At 46.9% G+C, this 14,563-nt stretch overlaps 1 protein-coding gene across 2 annotated transcripts in view; it reads left to right on the top strand.

Moving 5' to 3' along the window:
• Positions 1-14,264, top strand: part of ABCB7 (ATP binding cassette subfamily B member 7) — a 110,798-nt gene extending 96,534 nt beyond the window's left edge. For both annotated transcript variants that reach the window (XM_014068863.2, XM_014068862.2), the window contains exon 16: positions 9,177-14,264. In XM_014068863.2, the coding sequence (XP_013924338.1) occupies positions 9,177-9,395 (219 nt within the window). In that variant the 3' untranslated portion in view covers positions 9,396-14,264. The remainder of the gene's footprint in view (positions 1-9,176) is intronic.
• Positions 14,265-14,563: the final 299 nt, after the last annotated feature.

Here is a 14,563-nt window from a genome sequence, read left to right as displayed (position 1 = left end):
TTCTGAGAAGTCCCCAATCAATGAGGTGTGGAGATACCTTCTGTATTCTCTGTTTATTTATCCTTAAAAAGTCTTATGCGATTGAAGCACTTCTTGCTTCCTTGATCCTGTCCTTACAAGTTGATTGGCCTCTTTCTCTGCTTTGGTACCCTTCCAAAAAGCAGTTTTATCAGTGACTGGAACAATATTTACTGCGCCATAGCTCAGGTTTTATTCAGGTGAAGAAGAGATCCGAGGCCATTCCCACTCACTTCAGAGTTTAATTGGGCAGCAACTGGGTGTCCTGAAATCAGGCCTCCATGAAGGAACAGCTAGGTACAGTGAGGGTCTGTTTCCCAAGTTTTGGGCTCTTTACTTTGGGGAGGGGGTTTCCTGTTTGTAACAAATGAATGCCTGGAGCAAAAGTAGAACAGGGTGAACACCCACCTTCAGTTTCCAACAGTTTACTTCTCTACGAGTTGATCCACACCCTTCCTTCTCTCTGCTCTGCTGCATGGAAAGTCCATGGGCCAAGAGGAAAGGGGGACAGCCAGGGCTCCACTCATCCTCATTAAAAAAAACTCACCTTCACATCAAGAACTGGAAAGACTCACCAGCACCCCTCCCCTCCCCTCCCTTCCCACCATAGTCTTGGCTGTTATACACAAACTAAACTCTGGATGATGAATAGGGCCAGTGTTTATGGGTTGTAAGAGAAGAGCCACTGAAAGGAAACATTCTGGAAACAGGATCTGATAGCCATTGACCTTTTTTTTAAAGAATTTTTTTTTTTAGACAACATAAAACCATCTTCCAGTTAAATACAGTGTGTCAGTTGGTTACAAAAACTTTTGTGCATCCTCTCCATAGTCCTCACTTATAATTTATATAAAATCTCATATTATCAATCTAGTATATATGTATACATTATTATCATTGTTAATCATTTATTTGAGCCATTGACCTTCTTAACAGCAAACCTTCCTGTGTTTTCCCTCCTATACTGAAGCACATATTTTGCAAGTGGGTAGACCGTGTAGAATCCCTCAAATCTAAGGAGATGCTTAGTAGGTGGCTGACACCTTTGGAAACACAGGGCAGTTGTTGTAGGCAAGATTCATCCCAAGGAACCAGCCTTCCCCAAATTTTGTCCCTCCCAGAAATGAGGATTTTTTTAATGAAACTCCCCAACATGCATCCCACAATACCAAAAGGGAGCAAATTTTAATCCAAACTCTCTCTAGCTTCTATAATTGTAAGATTTTTGAGAAAAATGGAGGGGAAAATGTCTTCTACCCTGTTCTAGAGTACCAAGTTCTGAAATACAGGTAGTCCTCAACTTGTGACTATAATGGAGGCCAAAAATTACATTGTTAAATGAGACATTAGTTAAGTGAATTTTGCCCCACTTTATGACCTTCTCCAGTGCGCTGCTTGGAGGGTCCAAGCGTGGGTTAACACAGCCTATCTGCCCTAGGACTGAGTGAGTTTTTTTCCTCTAGGCCACGAGGCCCTTTGCCTCCAATATTCAGTTTAAAAACTCAGTCCGCCCGTTTGGACTGTTCTGGGGAGCGCTCCAGTCCTAGAGCAAATAACTGGGCTCCCCATGTTTAGTTTCCCTTGTTTTTTCCTTGGTTTGTTGGTTTCTTAGTTTGGATTTTGCCTTTGTTGTTCATTGGATTATTACACAAGGATTGAATGTCATTAAGGTGATATTGTGGCTGAGAGGGCTCGGGCTGTTCTTCACGCCACTGGTCGCATGCAGAGGGCGGGGACGTGAGTTGCCTGTCCGACGGTGGCCGGCGGGCGAGGGGATGGTGGGACGCTTCCTGTTTGGTGCCGTTCCCCACCGGGCTGTCGTGGGGCGCCTTTGGGCACTTCGGCGAGGGCCGCGGTGCTTTTCTTGCCTGGCAGAGGCGGTGGCCATTTTAAAGCTTTTGCATGCTTTGCTTTGGCTGCACGCGCAGCAGCCGCCATTTTGGGAGCCTCGTGGACAGAGAAAGATCATTCCAGCGCCGTCGGACCTAGGACAAGGATCTCAGCAAGCCCCTCAGCATCAGATCGCCACCTAGGGACATGGGCCTTGCCCGGGGCACAGGCCAGGCCTGCCTCCCTGTTGCCCAACTCTCAGAGCCTCCGAGGGCGGCTGGAGGAGGGAATCCAGCCCTCGGGCAGCCCTCTCCTCTCCATTGGTCTGCAGGCACGCTTCAGCCGGCTGGCTAAGCGCCGGTGCCCAGCTGCTGCATCGTGACTCAGGTCTGCTGGAGATACAGAGAACGCCATGGCAGACGAAGACAGGGAGATCCAGGAGGAGCAGGCAGGGCCCGCCGCAAAACGCAGCAGGCTAGGCCCTCCATCTAAGGATAGCAAAGGAGGGAAGGGCACCAGCGAGGCCTCCCCGGCATCCCCTGGTACTAGCGATAGGCCCAGGGAGATCTCTAGGCACATTGGGCCCATGGAGGTAAAGGCCCCGCAATCGCAGGGGTTTTCCGTGCCTGTGGGCCATGAATTGGATTCACCCAAGTGTCATGAGGAAGGGCGTGATTCCCACTCGCTTCAGGGCAGAAGATCACCATCCTTGGTTGAGGGGAGGTTGGTGGGTGACTCATCAGATGCTTCTTGGGGTTACCCCGACTCCCCTAGCTCTTCTCTCTCTTCTTCCCAGAACTAAAAGGCCCTCTAGCACTCCTCGGGTTCAGGCTCCGGCCTCTCCGGGCGCATCTGTCACCACGGAGGAGTCGGTTTGGGAGGAAGAGGAGGAAACAGGGAGCTTTGAGCTGTCGGAGAGTGAAGACCTTCCTCCTGACAAGCCGGCCTTTACAGGCCTGTTCAAGCCCACATTATTTAAATCTATTTTGCATAAGGCCATTACAGCTACTGAACTGGGTTCTGCGCCCCAAGATGCTACCGCTGCGACCTCCTCTTCGAAGGATCACAAGGAAGGTCTGTTCAAAGAGACCGCTCCCACTCAGGAGTTGATTCCAGTACCTGACCTGTTTATGGATGTGGTCCAAAGACAGTCGGCCCAGCCTGGTACCCTGACCAATCCCAGCAGTGGGGGGATAAATCCCTTTATGCTGTTGAGGGTAAGATGGAGGATGTGCTGAAGTTGCCCAAGGTGGATGCTCCGGTGGTGTCCTTGACATCTAATTCGAACTTGCCGGCAGATCTCCTGGAGGGTCTCAAGGCGGAGGATAAACGTTCTGAGAAAGCTTGCCACAAGACGCACCAGGTGGCCTCCTGGGCTATCAGAGCATCCACCTCGGCCTCTTTCTTCACTCGGGCATCCCTTCTTTGGCTTAGGCAGCTGAGGGCTAAACCTCCGGCCGGGGGATTCCGGTGGAAGCATGCTCTCAGTAAAATCATTACTGCGGTAGAATATTCAGCGGATGCCTTGCTGAACGCTGCCAAATTTGCCTCTAGGGCGTTGGCTTCCAACGTCACCTCACGCCGACTGCTGTGGCTCCGCCACTGGCAGGCCAACATGAAGGCAAAATGGAAACTGGCTTCCGCCCCGTTTAAGGGGGGACAGCTGTTTGGGGATGCCCTGGACAAGTTTGTCATCGAAACAAAGGACAAATGCAAAATTCTCCTGGCCACCTTAAAGAAGAACGAGCGCAAGGGCTCTGGTTCCTTTCGGAAGCAGTCCTTTCGAGCTCAGGAAACCAACCAGCCATCCACTTCTTCCACTTATAGTAGACCCTACTCCCAGGGTGGGGATAGGAGTCAGTACAGGGGTTCCTTTGGGTCACGTGGCAGGCAGTAGCAACAGCATTCCTTTCGGAAGCCGTACCGTGGTGGGCACAATTCCCACCAGTTCCGTAGGGGCAAGTGACCACCACAGAGACCCTCCAATCGGGGGTTGGCTACAGTTATATGCCAACGTGTGGGAGGGGATAACCACATACTCCTGGGTCCTCAACATGATCAGGCAGGGCCTAGTGTTGGAGTTTCTGTCCTTTCCCCAGAGAACGTTCATTCGGTGCCCGACTCCCAAGAACCCCCTGAAGAGGTCCCTTATGCAGGCGGAAATTGCCCACCTTCTCCAGGTCAGGGCTATAGAGCCCGTGCCCCAAGAACAGGAGAGAAGGGGTTTCTACTCCATACTATTCCTGGTCCCCAAGAGCTCAGGGGGATGGAGGGCCATATTAGATCTAAAGCGCCTAAATCAACATCTGGCCTACAAAAGGTTCAAGATGCAGTCCCTCCACTCCATCCTGGACTGCGTCAGGTGGGGAGATCTTTTCACTTCAGTAGATCTGAAGGAGGCGTACCTGCACGTGCCTATCCAAGCAGTGCACAGGCAGTTCCTGAGGTTCTTCTACGAAGGGAGACACTTCCAGTACTGGGCTCTCCCCTTCGGCCTCTTGTCTGCGCCCAGGACCTTCACGAAGATCCTGGCAGTGGTGGTGGCCCATCTCAGGGACCACCTGGTCCGTCTGGAATGCATCTGGACGACATCATCATTCACTCCGCAAGCCGGGGGCAGGGCAGGCAAGACTTCCAGCTGACCATATGCACATTGCAACAACACGGCTTCTCGGTGAACCTGGAAAAGAGCCACCTGGAAACAACCACGCGTCTCCAGCATTTAGGCGCGGTCATAGACTCCCTCTCTTGTCGGGTGTTCCTCTCTCCAGACCGCATGCAGAACCTCAGACGCAGGGTGCAACAGTGTTGGAGGTCCAGGCTGTCGCAGCTCCTCGGAATCATGATCTCCTGCCTAAAGGTGGTTCCCTGGGCGCGACTTCATGCCAGGGAACTGCAATGGTTCCTCCTGCCGATGCAAAGAGCCAAGACCAGTAACTCTCGGAGGAGGGTGCAGCCCCCCCCCCCCAGGTCATTCGATCCCTTGCCTGGTGGAGGATGGCAGCGGTCGAGAAGGGGTGCCTCTTCAAGGAGCCCGAGAGGGTTGTCGTGACCTCGGACACCAATCTTATCGGGTGGAGGGGCTCACTGCCAGGGCCAACTCACTCAAGGACAGTGGACCCAGAGGGAGGCCTCCCAAAGCATAAACTGGCTGGAGTTGAGGGCTGCCCACCTCACCCTAAAACTATTCTCGAACTTGGTTGCTGACGGACAACGGGCCACAAAAGCCCACATAAACAGGCAGGGGGGTACCCACTCCAGGAAACTCATGGCGGAGGCGGAGGCGGAGTCTCTTGGCAGGTAAGCAGAACTCTACCTGGCCTCCATCAAAGCAGACCACATCTCGGGGTCCAGCAACCAGGAGGCAGACTGGCTGAGCCGGCAGCAGATCAACCACTCTGAATGGCAGCTGCATCCGGATCTGTTCCAGCAGATTGCGAGGAGATTCGGCCAGCCGCAAATGGACCTGTTTGCCACATGCACCAATGCACATTTGCCATGATTCTAACTGCGCATTCAACAAGGAGCGCCGCCACTTCTGCGGCATGGGCGACCCAGGCATCAATTCTCGACATTTGTAGAGCGGCCATGTGGGCTTCTCCCACTGCATTTATCAGGAACTATAAAATTGAAACCTTTGCCTCAGCTGAAGCCTATTTTGGAAGGAGAATTCTACAGAAAGTCGCAGAGGCTCCGGAGACCCAGGTCTCTTCCCACCTGGGGACAACATAGCTTGGGCATGTCCCGCGCTTGGACTCTCCAAGCAGCGCACTGGAGAAAGACTGTTGGCTTACCTGAACGGTCATTTTTGAGGTGCTGCAAGGAGAGTCCAATCCCACCTGGGTTCCTCGTGCCTTCGAGGATTGTGACTGGATATGACTGTTGAACGGGCTTCCTGCTCGATGCTTTTTTCATTTTTTAAACTGAATGTTGGAGGCAAAGGGAGGCGTGGCCTAGAGAAAAAACTCACTCAGTCCTAGGGCAGATAGGCTGTGTTAACCCACGCTTGGACTCTCCTCGCAGCGCCCTGAGAACGACCGTTCAGGTAAGCCAACGGTCTTTCCTTGCCACAGTTGTTAAGTGAACCACTGCAGTTGTTAAGTTAGTAACATGGTTGTTGTGAATCTGGCTTCCCCATTGATATTTCTGGTCAGATGGTCACAAAAGTTGGTGACATAACCCCAGGACAGACCAACCGTCATAAATTGAGGCAGTTGCCAAGCATCCAAATTTTGTTCACGTGAAAAATGGTCATAAGTCACATTTTTCTGTGCCATTGTAACTTCGAATGGTCATTAAACAAGCTGTTGTAAGTCAAGGACTACCTATAAACTATGGTTGGTTTATTATGAGTGAGAGAGCTTATGGTTTGGATATGAAGATCCATGTAGTGGTAGAAGTATGCAGCCTCCACGCAGAGCACCTGAGCTGGCCCCCGTGTTATCCCTCCCCCTTCCTCCTCCGCCGTGCTTTTGAGGAGCCATTTAGCCGCAGGAGCTAGTAGGAAGGCGGCGGAGGGGGGGGAGCAGGGAAAAAGGCCTCATGGCTTCTGAAAAACCGCGGAGGTGGAGGCGGCGGCAGGGGTAACCCAGAGCCCAGCTGAGGTGCTCCGAGCGGAGGGGGAGGCACCGCTGCCGCTGCCATGGGCGGGGGCGCCTGCGGGAGCTTTGGAGGCTTCACCTCGGCTGCAGCGTTGGCAGCAAATCCGGCAGTGCTGTTGGAGGAGGAGGAGGCAGCAGCAGCTATTCCCCTCAGCTCCGGGAGCCTGTGGCAGAAATCACTGCGCGCAGTTTGAAACGGCTGCGCGGTGTTTTCTTGCCACGTGCGCGCAGTGATTTCTGCCACAGGCCGCGCAGCCGCGCACCTTAGAGGGAACAGTGGACACAGAGAGGTGTGCCGCGGCACAGTGGTTGAAAAACACTGATCTAAGGCAGCGGTTCTCAACCTGTGGGTCACGACCCCTTTTGGGGTCGAACGACCTTTTCACAAGGGTCACCAAGGAGTCTCCCGCAGAGAGACTGGCGAGAAGCCGGCCTGAAGAGAAGGAGCAGAAAGAGGTGTGTGTGTGTGTGTGTGTGTGTGTGTGATGGGTAGGGGAAAAGTAGGAGCCGGAATGGAGGCGAGGGGGGGGGAAAGAGAGACACCGCAGCACAGAGGACGCTGGGAAAGCAGCTCGCTCTGAGTGATGGAGGTTGATGGGCAAAGCTATGGAAGCCAAGAGGTACCATTTCTGAGGCATAAATCAAGGCGGGGAAAATAAAATAAAATAAAGGAACATGGGATGTGTGTACTCTGAGATTCCTTATTAAGACTGTTACCCATGCTCAATGTCGGGAAGAGCTCCAGCCCTTTTCTTGTGCTTATCTCTTGCGCGTGTGTGCACGCGGGCAAGCAAAATACCCTCCTGGGTCAGGATTAAGGCAGAGGGAACAATGACTCTCCTCCCGCTGTCGCCACTGCGCAATGAGGTAACTGGGTATGCAACACAGGGGATTCACACCGTGCAGGAGACTCCTCAGCGCGAGCCACAGTCCCCTTCGTGTTGGCTCAGGAAGGAGGAGAATAGGAAGCAACAGCTGATTGGGTGCAGGGAGGGAAGAGCTCCAGTTATCCTGCACTGCACAGGGCTCTCCTGGACTCTGGAACTCTTCCCTCTCTGCATCCAGAGACGGCTGCTCCAGCTCTTTCCTGAGCCAACACGAAGGGGACCGACCTGAGTCTGGCGCTGCGGACTCTTCTGCGCAGCACAGCCAGCTACTCACGTCTCAGTGGCGGCAGCGGATGGAGTCGCTGTCCCGACCGCTGTGATCCCGGCCCAGGAGGGTATTTTGCTTGCACGCGCAAGAAAGAGATGAAAGAGAAAAGGAGAGAGAGAGAGAGAAATGAAAGAGAGCTGGAAGGAGAGAATGGGGGATAGGGAAAATAGAGGGAAACAAATTAGAGGGAGAAGGGGGAGAGGGAGAAATAAATGAAAGAGAGCTGAAGGAAGAGAATGAGAGAGGGGGAAAAGAGGGAAACAAATCAGGGGGAAAGAAAAAGAGAAAGAAAGAAAGAGAAAGAAAGAAAGAAAGAAAGAGAAAGAAAGAAAGAAAGAAAGAAAGAAAGAAAGAAAGAAAGAAAGAAAGAAAGAAAGAAGAAAGAAAGAAAGAAAGAAAGAAAGAGAGAAAGAGAAACTAACTTTCTCAGACTTATGACGAAAGCAATGGCAAGCTAGATCTCTTGCCAAGAAAAATGCAGTTTGCAAGAAGGCACAAATTGGAAGCAAGTCTGATTTTTTAAAAAGAAAATAACAGAGATGGCAAAAAAAATACATCTGAAAATCAGATTATTTATAATTTTGGATAACATATTATATTGTCAAACTCAAAAGAAATCAATTATATATATATTTGTTGTATTTGTGCTGATAAATAAATAAAGGGAGACTAGTATAGATCTATTTCAAGCTATTTAGCTCTCATCAGCTAGCCATACCCTTGCTGGGAATCGAACCTATATATATATCCTATTGCTGTTAGTACAATCTTGCCAGCTTCTATCAACTTAGAGTTCACTATGAAAAAATTACAGAGAAGCAATTTCCTACAATTAATAACTTTATTTTGGATTTGCTATCGTATTCAATGAGAAAGAAAGAAAAAGAAAGAGGGAAAGGGAAGGAAAGGAAGAAAGGAAGGAAGAAGAGAAAGGGAGAGGAAAAATAAGAGAAAAACAGAAATGAGAGGGTGGGGGAGAGAAGAGAGAGAGACCCTATTCCCACAGAAAACACTGAGCCATGAAACCTTGGTCGACATGTCTGGGGAGGGGGGATGTCATGTGACTGGGTGGGAGTAATGTTGAGTTGGCCACACCCACCCAGGTTTTGTGGCTTCCAGTGTTACATAGTAGCAACGAAAAAATTTTTATGGTTGGGGGTCACCACAACATGAGCAACTGTGTTAAAGGGTCACAGCATTAGGAAGGTTGAGAACTACTGGTCTAAGGCCAAATTGTGGTTGCGCAGTGGTCAGAATGCAGTATTTCAGGCTAACTCACCATTCACTGCCAGGCATTCAATCCAGACCGACTGGCTCAAGGTCGACTCAGCCTTCCATCCTTCCGTGGTGGGTAAAACCAGGACCCAGATTGTTGGAGGGCAAAAGGCTGACTGTAAGCCCCTCAGAGAGGGCTGTGAAGCAATATGAAGTGGTATATAAGTCTAAGTGCTCTTGTTGTTGCTAATGGGCTGCCCCTTTCCTATTGAACCCACTGAGCTCTAGGTGGGGCCTCTCCTTGTTCCAGAGAAGCAATGCTGTGTGGTGATGGACTTGTGCTTTCTTTAAAAACAGGGCAAAGTGGCAGAGCGTGGCAAGCACATTGATCTGCTTACCAGACCCAACAGCCTCTACTACGAGATGTGGCACACTCAGAGCAGCCGGATGCTGAACAGAAGCCCCAGTGAAAGGTGGGAGGAGAGAAGCAATCACATGTCCAAAGAGGAGGAAAGGAAGAAGCTGCAAGAAGAAATCATCAACAGTGTAAAAGGCTGTGGGAATTGCTCCTGCTGAGCCGGAGTCTAAATTCAGCCCCAGTTGATGCCAAGTAAAGTTTGCGCTGAAGCTGCATTCAACCAAGTGCAGGGTTGACGAGATTTTGGTTGCTTTCGTTAGCAGGCTTTTCTCCATGAAACCGGATCTTGGTGGCCAAAGGATTTTGTATCTGCCTGTCAGTGAGGATTGGTTGAAACTGACCTGGACAGCCTCATTAACACTTACATTTGGTAATAATCTCAGACAAGGTGCAAATCCACCTGGAATTGTTTGTAACGTGGCAGAAATTGCTATAATCCAGCCAGAATCAAATTATCTGGCATTCACTGTTAAGATGTTGCATTCTAGTGCTGTTCCTCACTACTGCGAAGGTGGTTTTTTTATAAATTGATTTTAAGAGAAACCAATTAAATCAAGTGCGAATATTCATGGGGGGAAAGGATGCTGTTAATATTCTTCAGTTCTTGCATTTGATAGAGTTTGTATCCTTTTATACAGGAGGCATCGGGTTTGCAGTTCAATGCAGAAACATTTTTGCCTCAATATTTACTGTTTTTTTCCAAAAGAAGTACATATTTCTGCAAGGACTAAATTTTCAGTGTTAAGAACAAAAGAGAGCATCTCAAAAAGATCGGTGCGTCTTTCAAAGCAAAGCAGTAAATGCTGCTTCATCTCAGTTCTGTAATCTTCCTAGAACTGCACAAGGAAATGTTTCTATTAAATTCTAATGATAATTCAATACAAATATTGTTAGAATTATTGTCTTGCCAATAAGTTGCTTTTCTCTAGCAAGCCACAGAGTGTCTTCATTCCTCAGGCACAATCTGGACTGCCTTTCATTTGTGCCCAGTTAGGTCAATAAGTATTGATGAAGGAAATATATTGTTTGGAAAAGGAATGTGAGTTGACCTTCATTAAAATAACTATCCTTTAGGCCCTTCAATACAAAGATGAGTAACTTTTGCTGTGCCCTGCAAAACAAACCCCTTTAATAGGTGGCAATAGGTCAAAGTGGGAATTGGGGATTCATTCTTTAACTGGATAAGTTGCTCTTTGATGGCATTAATGGAAAAAGCCGTAGTGCTAAAAAATTCCCTTCCTTCCTTCCTTCCTTCCTTCCTTCCTTCCTTCCTTCCTATAGGGCCACTGGAGGAGGAAAGGGGGGAAAACAGTCATTATTAAATTCCAAGAATTTAAGGTATAATTTACCCTGCTTTCAGTGTTTATTTTTCTTTCTCAAAATGAAAATGCTCGTCTATCTGAAAAGGCTGGTCTATACCTCCAGGCAGCATCTGTGCCTCCCTGGAGTGCTCATGCCTCTTCCACCAGAGCTGCATTAGGTGGCCGTTCGCCTTGTGGCCGTTGTTCCAGTGAAAGGTACAAGTACCCTGCAGGCATAGAGTGTGTGCATAAATGAGGCTCCATAGCCCTGTAATTTGCAATTTATCAGCTGTGTTCATTGGTCGTTCAAATAAATACTTTTCATCAGAACTACAACCAGTACATCCTCTGTCTCAAGCCTACTTGATCATCTCCATGCAAGAGGGGAAGGGGGAACTAAGTCAATTTGAACTGTGATTGGTTCCTTGTAAAGTTTGGTACAAAGATCCGAGCAACTTTAGGCTTTATTTCAACAGTTTTATACCCAGAGTCACTTTTCAACAAAGTGACATCACTGCAAGCATGCTCCAGGACAATATTTATCAACCTTGGCAACTTTAAGATGGGTGGATTTCCACCTTTAAAAAGCAAAAGTTAGAATATTTTGGACATGTGATGCGACACTCGGAAAAATTTGCCATACTTCACTTAATCCTCCAGGGAAAGATTGAAGTCAAAGGAGGTCCAGGCAGAAGAAGAACAACATGGCTGCAAAATCTAAGGGACCGGTTTGGACAAAACTCAGCAGCACTTTTTCGTGTGGCTGTTTATAAAAATAGGATAGCCAGCATGATCACCAACATCCGATGACGGATATGGCACAAGAAGAAGGATTTCAACTCCCAGAATTCCCCAGCCAGCCTGGCTTGCTCTTTGGGGAATTCTGGGAGTTGAAGTCCATCCACGTTGCCAAGGTTGAGAAAGACTGCACTAGGGTGGTGTTTCTTTATCTTGGCAACTTTAAAATATGTGGATTTTAATTCCCTGGTTGCTGGCTGGAGAATTGTGGCAGTTGTAGTTCACCCACTTTAAAGTTGCCAAGGTTGTGAGACATTGTTCTAGTAAAAAAGCAATCAAGCAGTACTGTGGCGTTCTTAGGTTTTGCCTTTGTGGAATAAAGATTTCTGTAAAATGCTAAAGGGGACCAATTTTCCTTTTAGACTAATCATTCCTAATTTTCAGTTGTTTGTAATATGTCCCTTCTGAAATGAGCAGGGAAATAGACTTCAAATCCTTTCTCTCTCCCTCACTTAGATAGACTGTTACGGTGTGAAATAAAGTCACATTTCATTACTGTAGGGCAGTTTCTCAATCTTGGCAAGATTAAGATGGGTGGACTTCAACTCCCAGAATTCTGGGAGTTGAAGTCCACCTAACTTAAACCTGCCAAGGTTGAGAAACAGTACTGTAAGGCAAGATTAAGCAGCACTTTTGCACCAATATCTGTTCTACAGCTGATGGGGATATAACATGCAATGCCTGTGGCACTTTTCTGCCCTGAATTAAGACTGACTCCAAATACCAAGTTGATTCTGAATTTTTGGCTCAAACACATTTGTCTACTTGTTTTGTCCCTACTCTTTTGTCCCTAGGGATGTAGTGGCTCAGTGGCTAAGACGCTGAGCTTGTCAATCAGAAAGGTGGCTGTTCGAATCCCTAATGTCGCGTAATGGAGTGAGCTCCCGTTAATTGTCCCAGCTTCTGCCAACCTAGCATTTCGAAAGCACATAAAAAATGCAAGTAGAAAAATAGATACCACCTTTGGTGGGAAGGGAACCGCGTTATTTGTGCCTTCGGCATTTAGTCATGCCAGCCACATGACCATGGAGACGTCTTTGGACAGTGTTGGCTCTTCGGCTTTAGAACAGAGATTAACACCGCCCCCTAGAGTCAGGAACGACTAGCACATATGTGCGAGGGGAACCTTTACCTTACTTGTTCTAAATTCCCTTTGCAGATTCCTCTCCCAAAGGGAATATCCAGGAGTGCAAAAGAAGAAAGGCCTTTCTTTTGGAAATGGGCACCTACTCTAAAGCCTGGATTTAAGCAATTGTTGGAAATAAAAGCAAAAATATATTTTTTTCCTATTCCATTTTCCTGATCCTAAGGATCCATACATTTTAATTAGCTCAACTTGTAAAACAAAATTTCGGAGAGCATATTTGAAGGTGAGGGAGAGGAGAAAATCTTAGTACTTGAATGATTAACTTAAGATAAATGAAGTTTTTTTTAAACTTCTATTTTGATTGGCATTGAAAGGAAAAGGGCAAAAGTTTGGGGTGCTTGAATTGCTTTACATTCAAGCACAACAGTTTGGGACATGTGGGCGGGGGGCTTCATGTCTCATTTGTACAACTCTTTAAAGTAGCTGTACCTTGTCCTGGAATGATGTGGCTGCTTTAAAGACTCACTGACATTGAAAGACTCAAATTCCGAGAAGACCATCTTTTGGTCTTCTAATCCAATGGGCTGCAGAACCTGACAGGAGGCAAAGAAATCTTAGAAACTGGAGTCTTTTTGACAGTCTTTATGTGGGTTTTTAAAATATGTATATTTGATAGATTTTATTAACCATAATATTTCATTTACAACATATCGATGTACTTTGGCATCATAGCTTCTGGTGTGGACTTTCTGATAGCAAGACAACAATTTAATTTTTTTTCTAGTCTGTGATCTTTTGGTACGGTAATTGCATGTTGCAAAAGGGCTTCATGCTAAGAATGCACTAATTTTGTTTTATAAAACATGTTGAAGTTCTTAAGAGACATTGGTAACTGCCATTGACTCTTCAGTTCTCTTGTGGCCTTGAGTCATTGGCTGGAGGTTTTGCCCCAGATCAACCAACTCAATAAAGTTGTGATTTTTTAAACTAATCTCAAAACTGTTGAGCCTGTTGAAGGGAAGTTCAAGGAAGAATGGACTCTGTTGGGAGAAGGATTTCTCATTCAGTATGAACATATTTTTCATTGGGAGTACATAGTTGTGAATGTTATCTTAGAGCTGTAAAGAAGTGAATGTGGTTTTTTTTACTGCCAATGAATTCTGATCCTGAAGTCTTTCTTTGATACTGTTTTATGGAAATATTGGGACATTGCACAGCACCGGAGCATTTCTCATGTTTTCTACGTGCTGAGTTGAAGACATTCATTTAATAATTGCTCGCAATTTATTACATCTTAGCTACATAGTGCAGCTTTTCTCAGCTTCAACCATAGCTGGCTGGAGAATTCTGGGAGTTGAAGTCCACCCCATGAATGTTGCAGAGGTTTAGAAACACCGAGGAAGTGCCTTAGCAGGTTCCATCTTAAGATTTGTGAAGAGATTTCAATCAACAGAAAACAAGATGGAATTAGCAGGAAACAGTGTGGACAGCCAACTCGTTGGCTGTGCGTGGAATCTGTGTCTACAGATTTACTTGGCTGTTCTTCCTGAGTGCGCATTTTAGGGAGTGGAATGCTAATTATACTAACAGAAATTATTTTGAAATTCAGATGTTTTGCATTTTATTTTGACCTTTAATTTCTTTCACTAGTGTGAATATAACTTGGGCAGAGCAAATAACCAATTTCCAAGCCACAATTTTTTTAAAAAAATGCAGAAGTCACCCCAGTGAAAGTATTGTATATAAGGTGTCTATTATGAAGTCTTCTTAACGTAATTCATGTATAATGTGTGTAGATAATTATTACTGGAATAAATGATCAATTGCTTTTTGAATAGAAATGGGTGTCCTGTTGAAATTATTCTTCTGGATAGCAGCTACTTCAAGAACAAACCAATATTTTCCCCAGTTCCTTACATGGCACAGAAGGCTGATTATTTTAATAGCAGGCCTCATCTACCTAGAGGGAGCTGTCTTAGAATTATTCTTGGATTAAAAGTCATTGTTTCTGCAGCATTCAGTAATGTCAGTGAAATGAGAATAAATTGTCACACTTTGAACCTTAACAATCAGCAATGAAAAATCTCACCTGAACGGCTAGAAAAAGGAGCTCCACAATGCTATGAGGCTCTTATAAATA

The sequence above is a fragment of the Thamnophis sirtalis genome, unplaced genomic scaffold (assembly GCF_051295495.1).
Source record: "Thamnophis sirtalis isolate CommonGarterSnake01/CBP01778 unplaced genomic scaffold, rThaSir2_p1.2 scaffold_13, whole genome shotgun sequence".
Lineage (NCBI taxonomy): Eukaryota > Metazoa > Chordata > Lepidosauria > Squamata > Natricidae > Thamnophis > Thamnophis sirtalis.
This window is presented reverse-complemented; position numbering and strand designations above follow the sequence as displayed.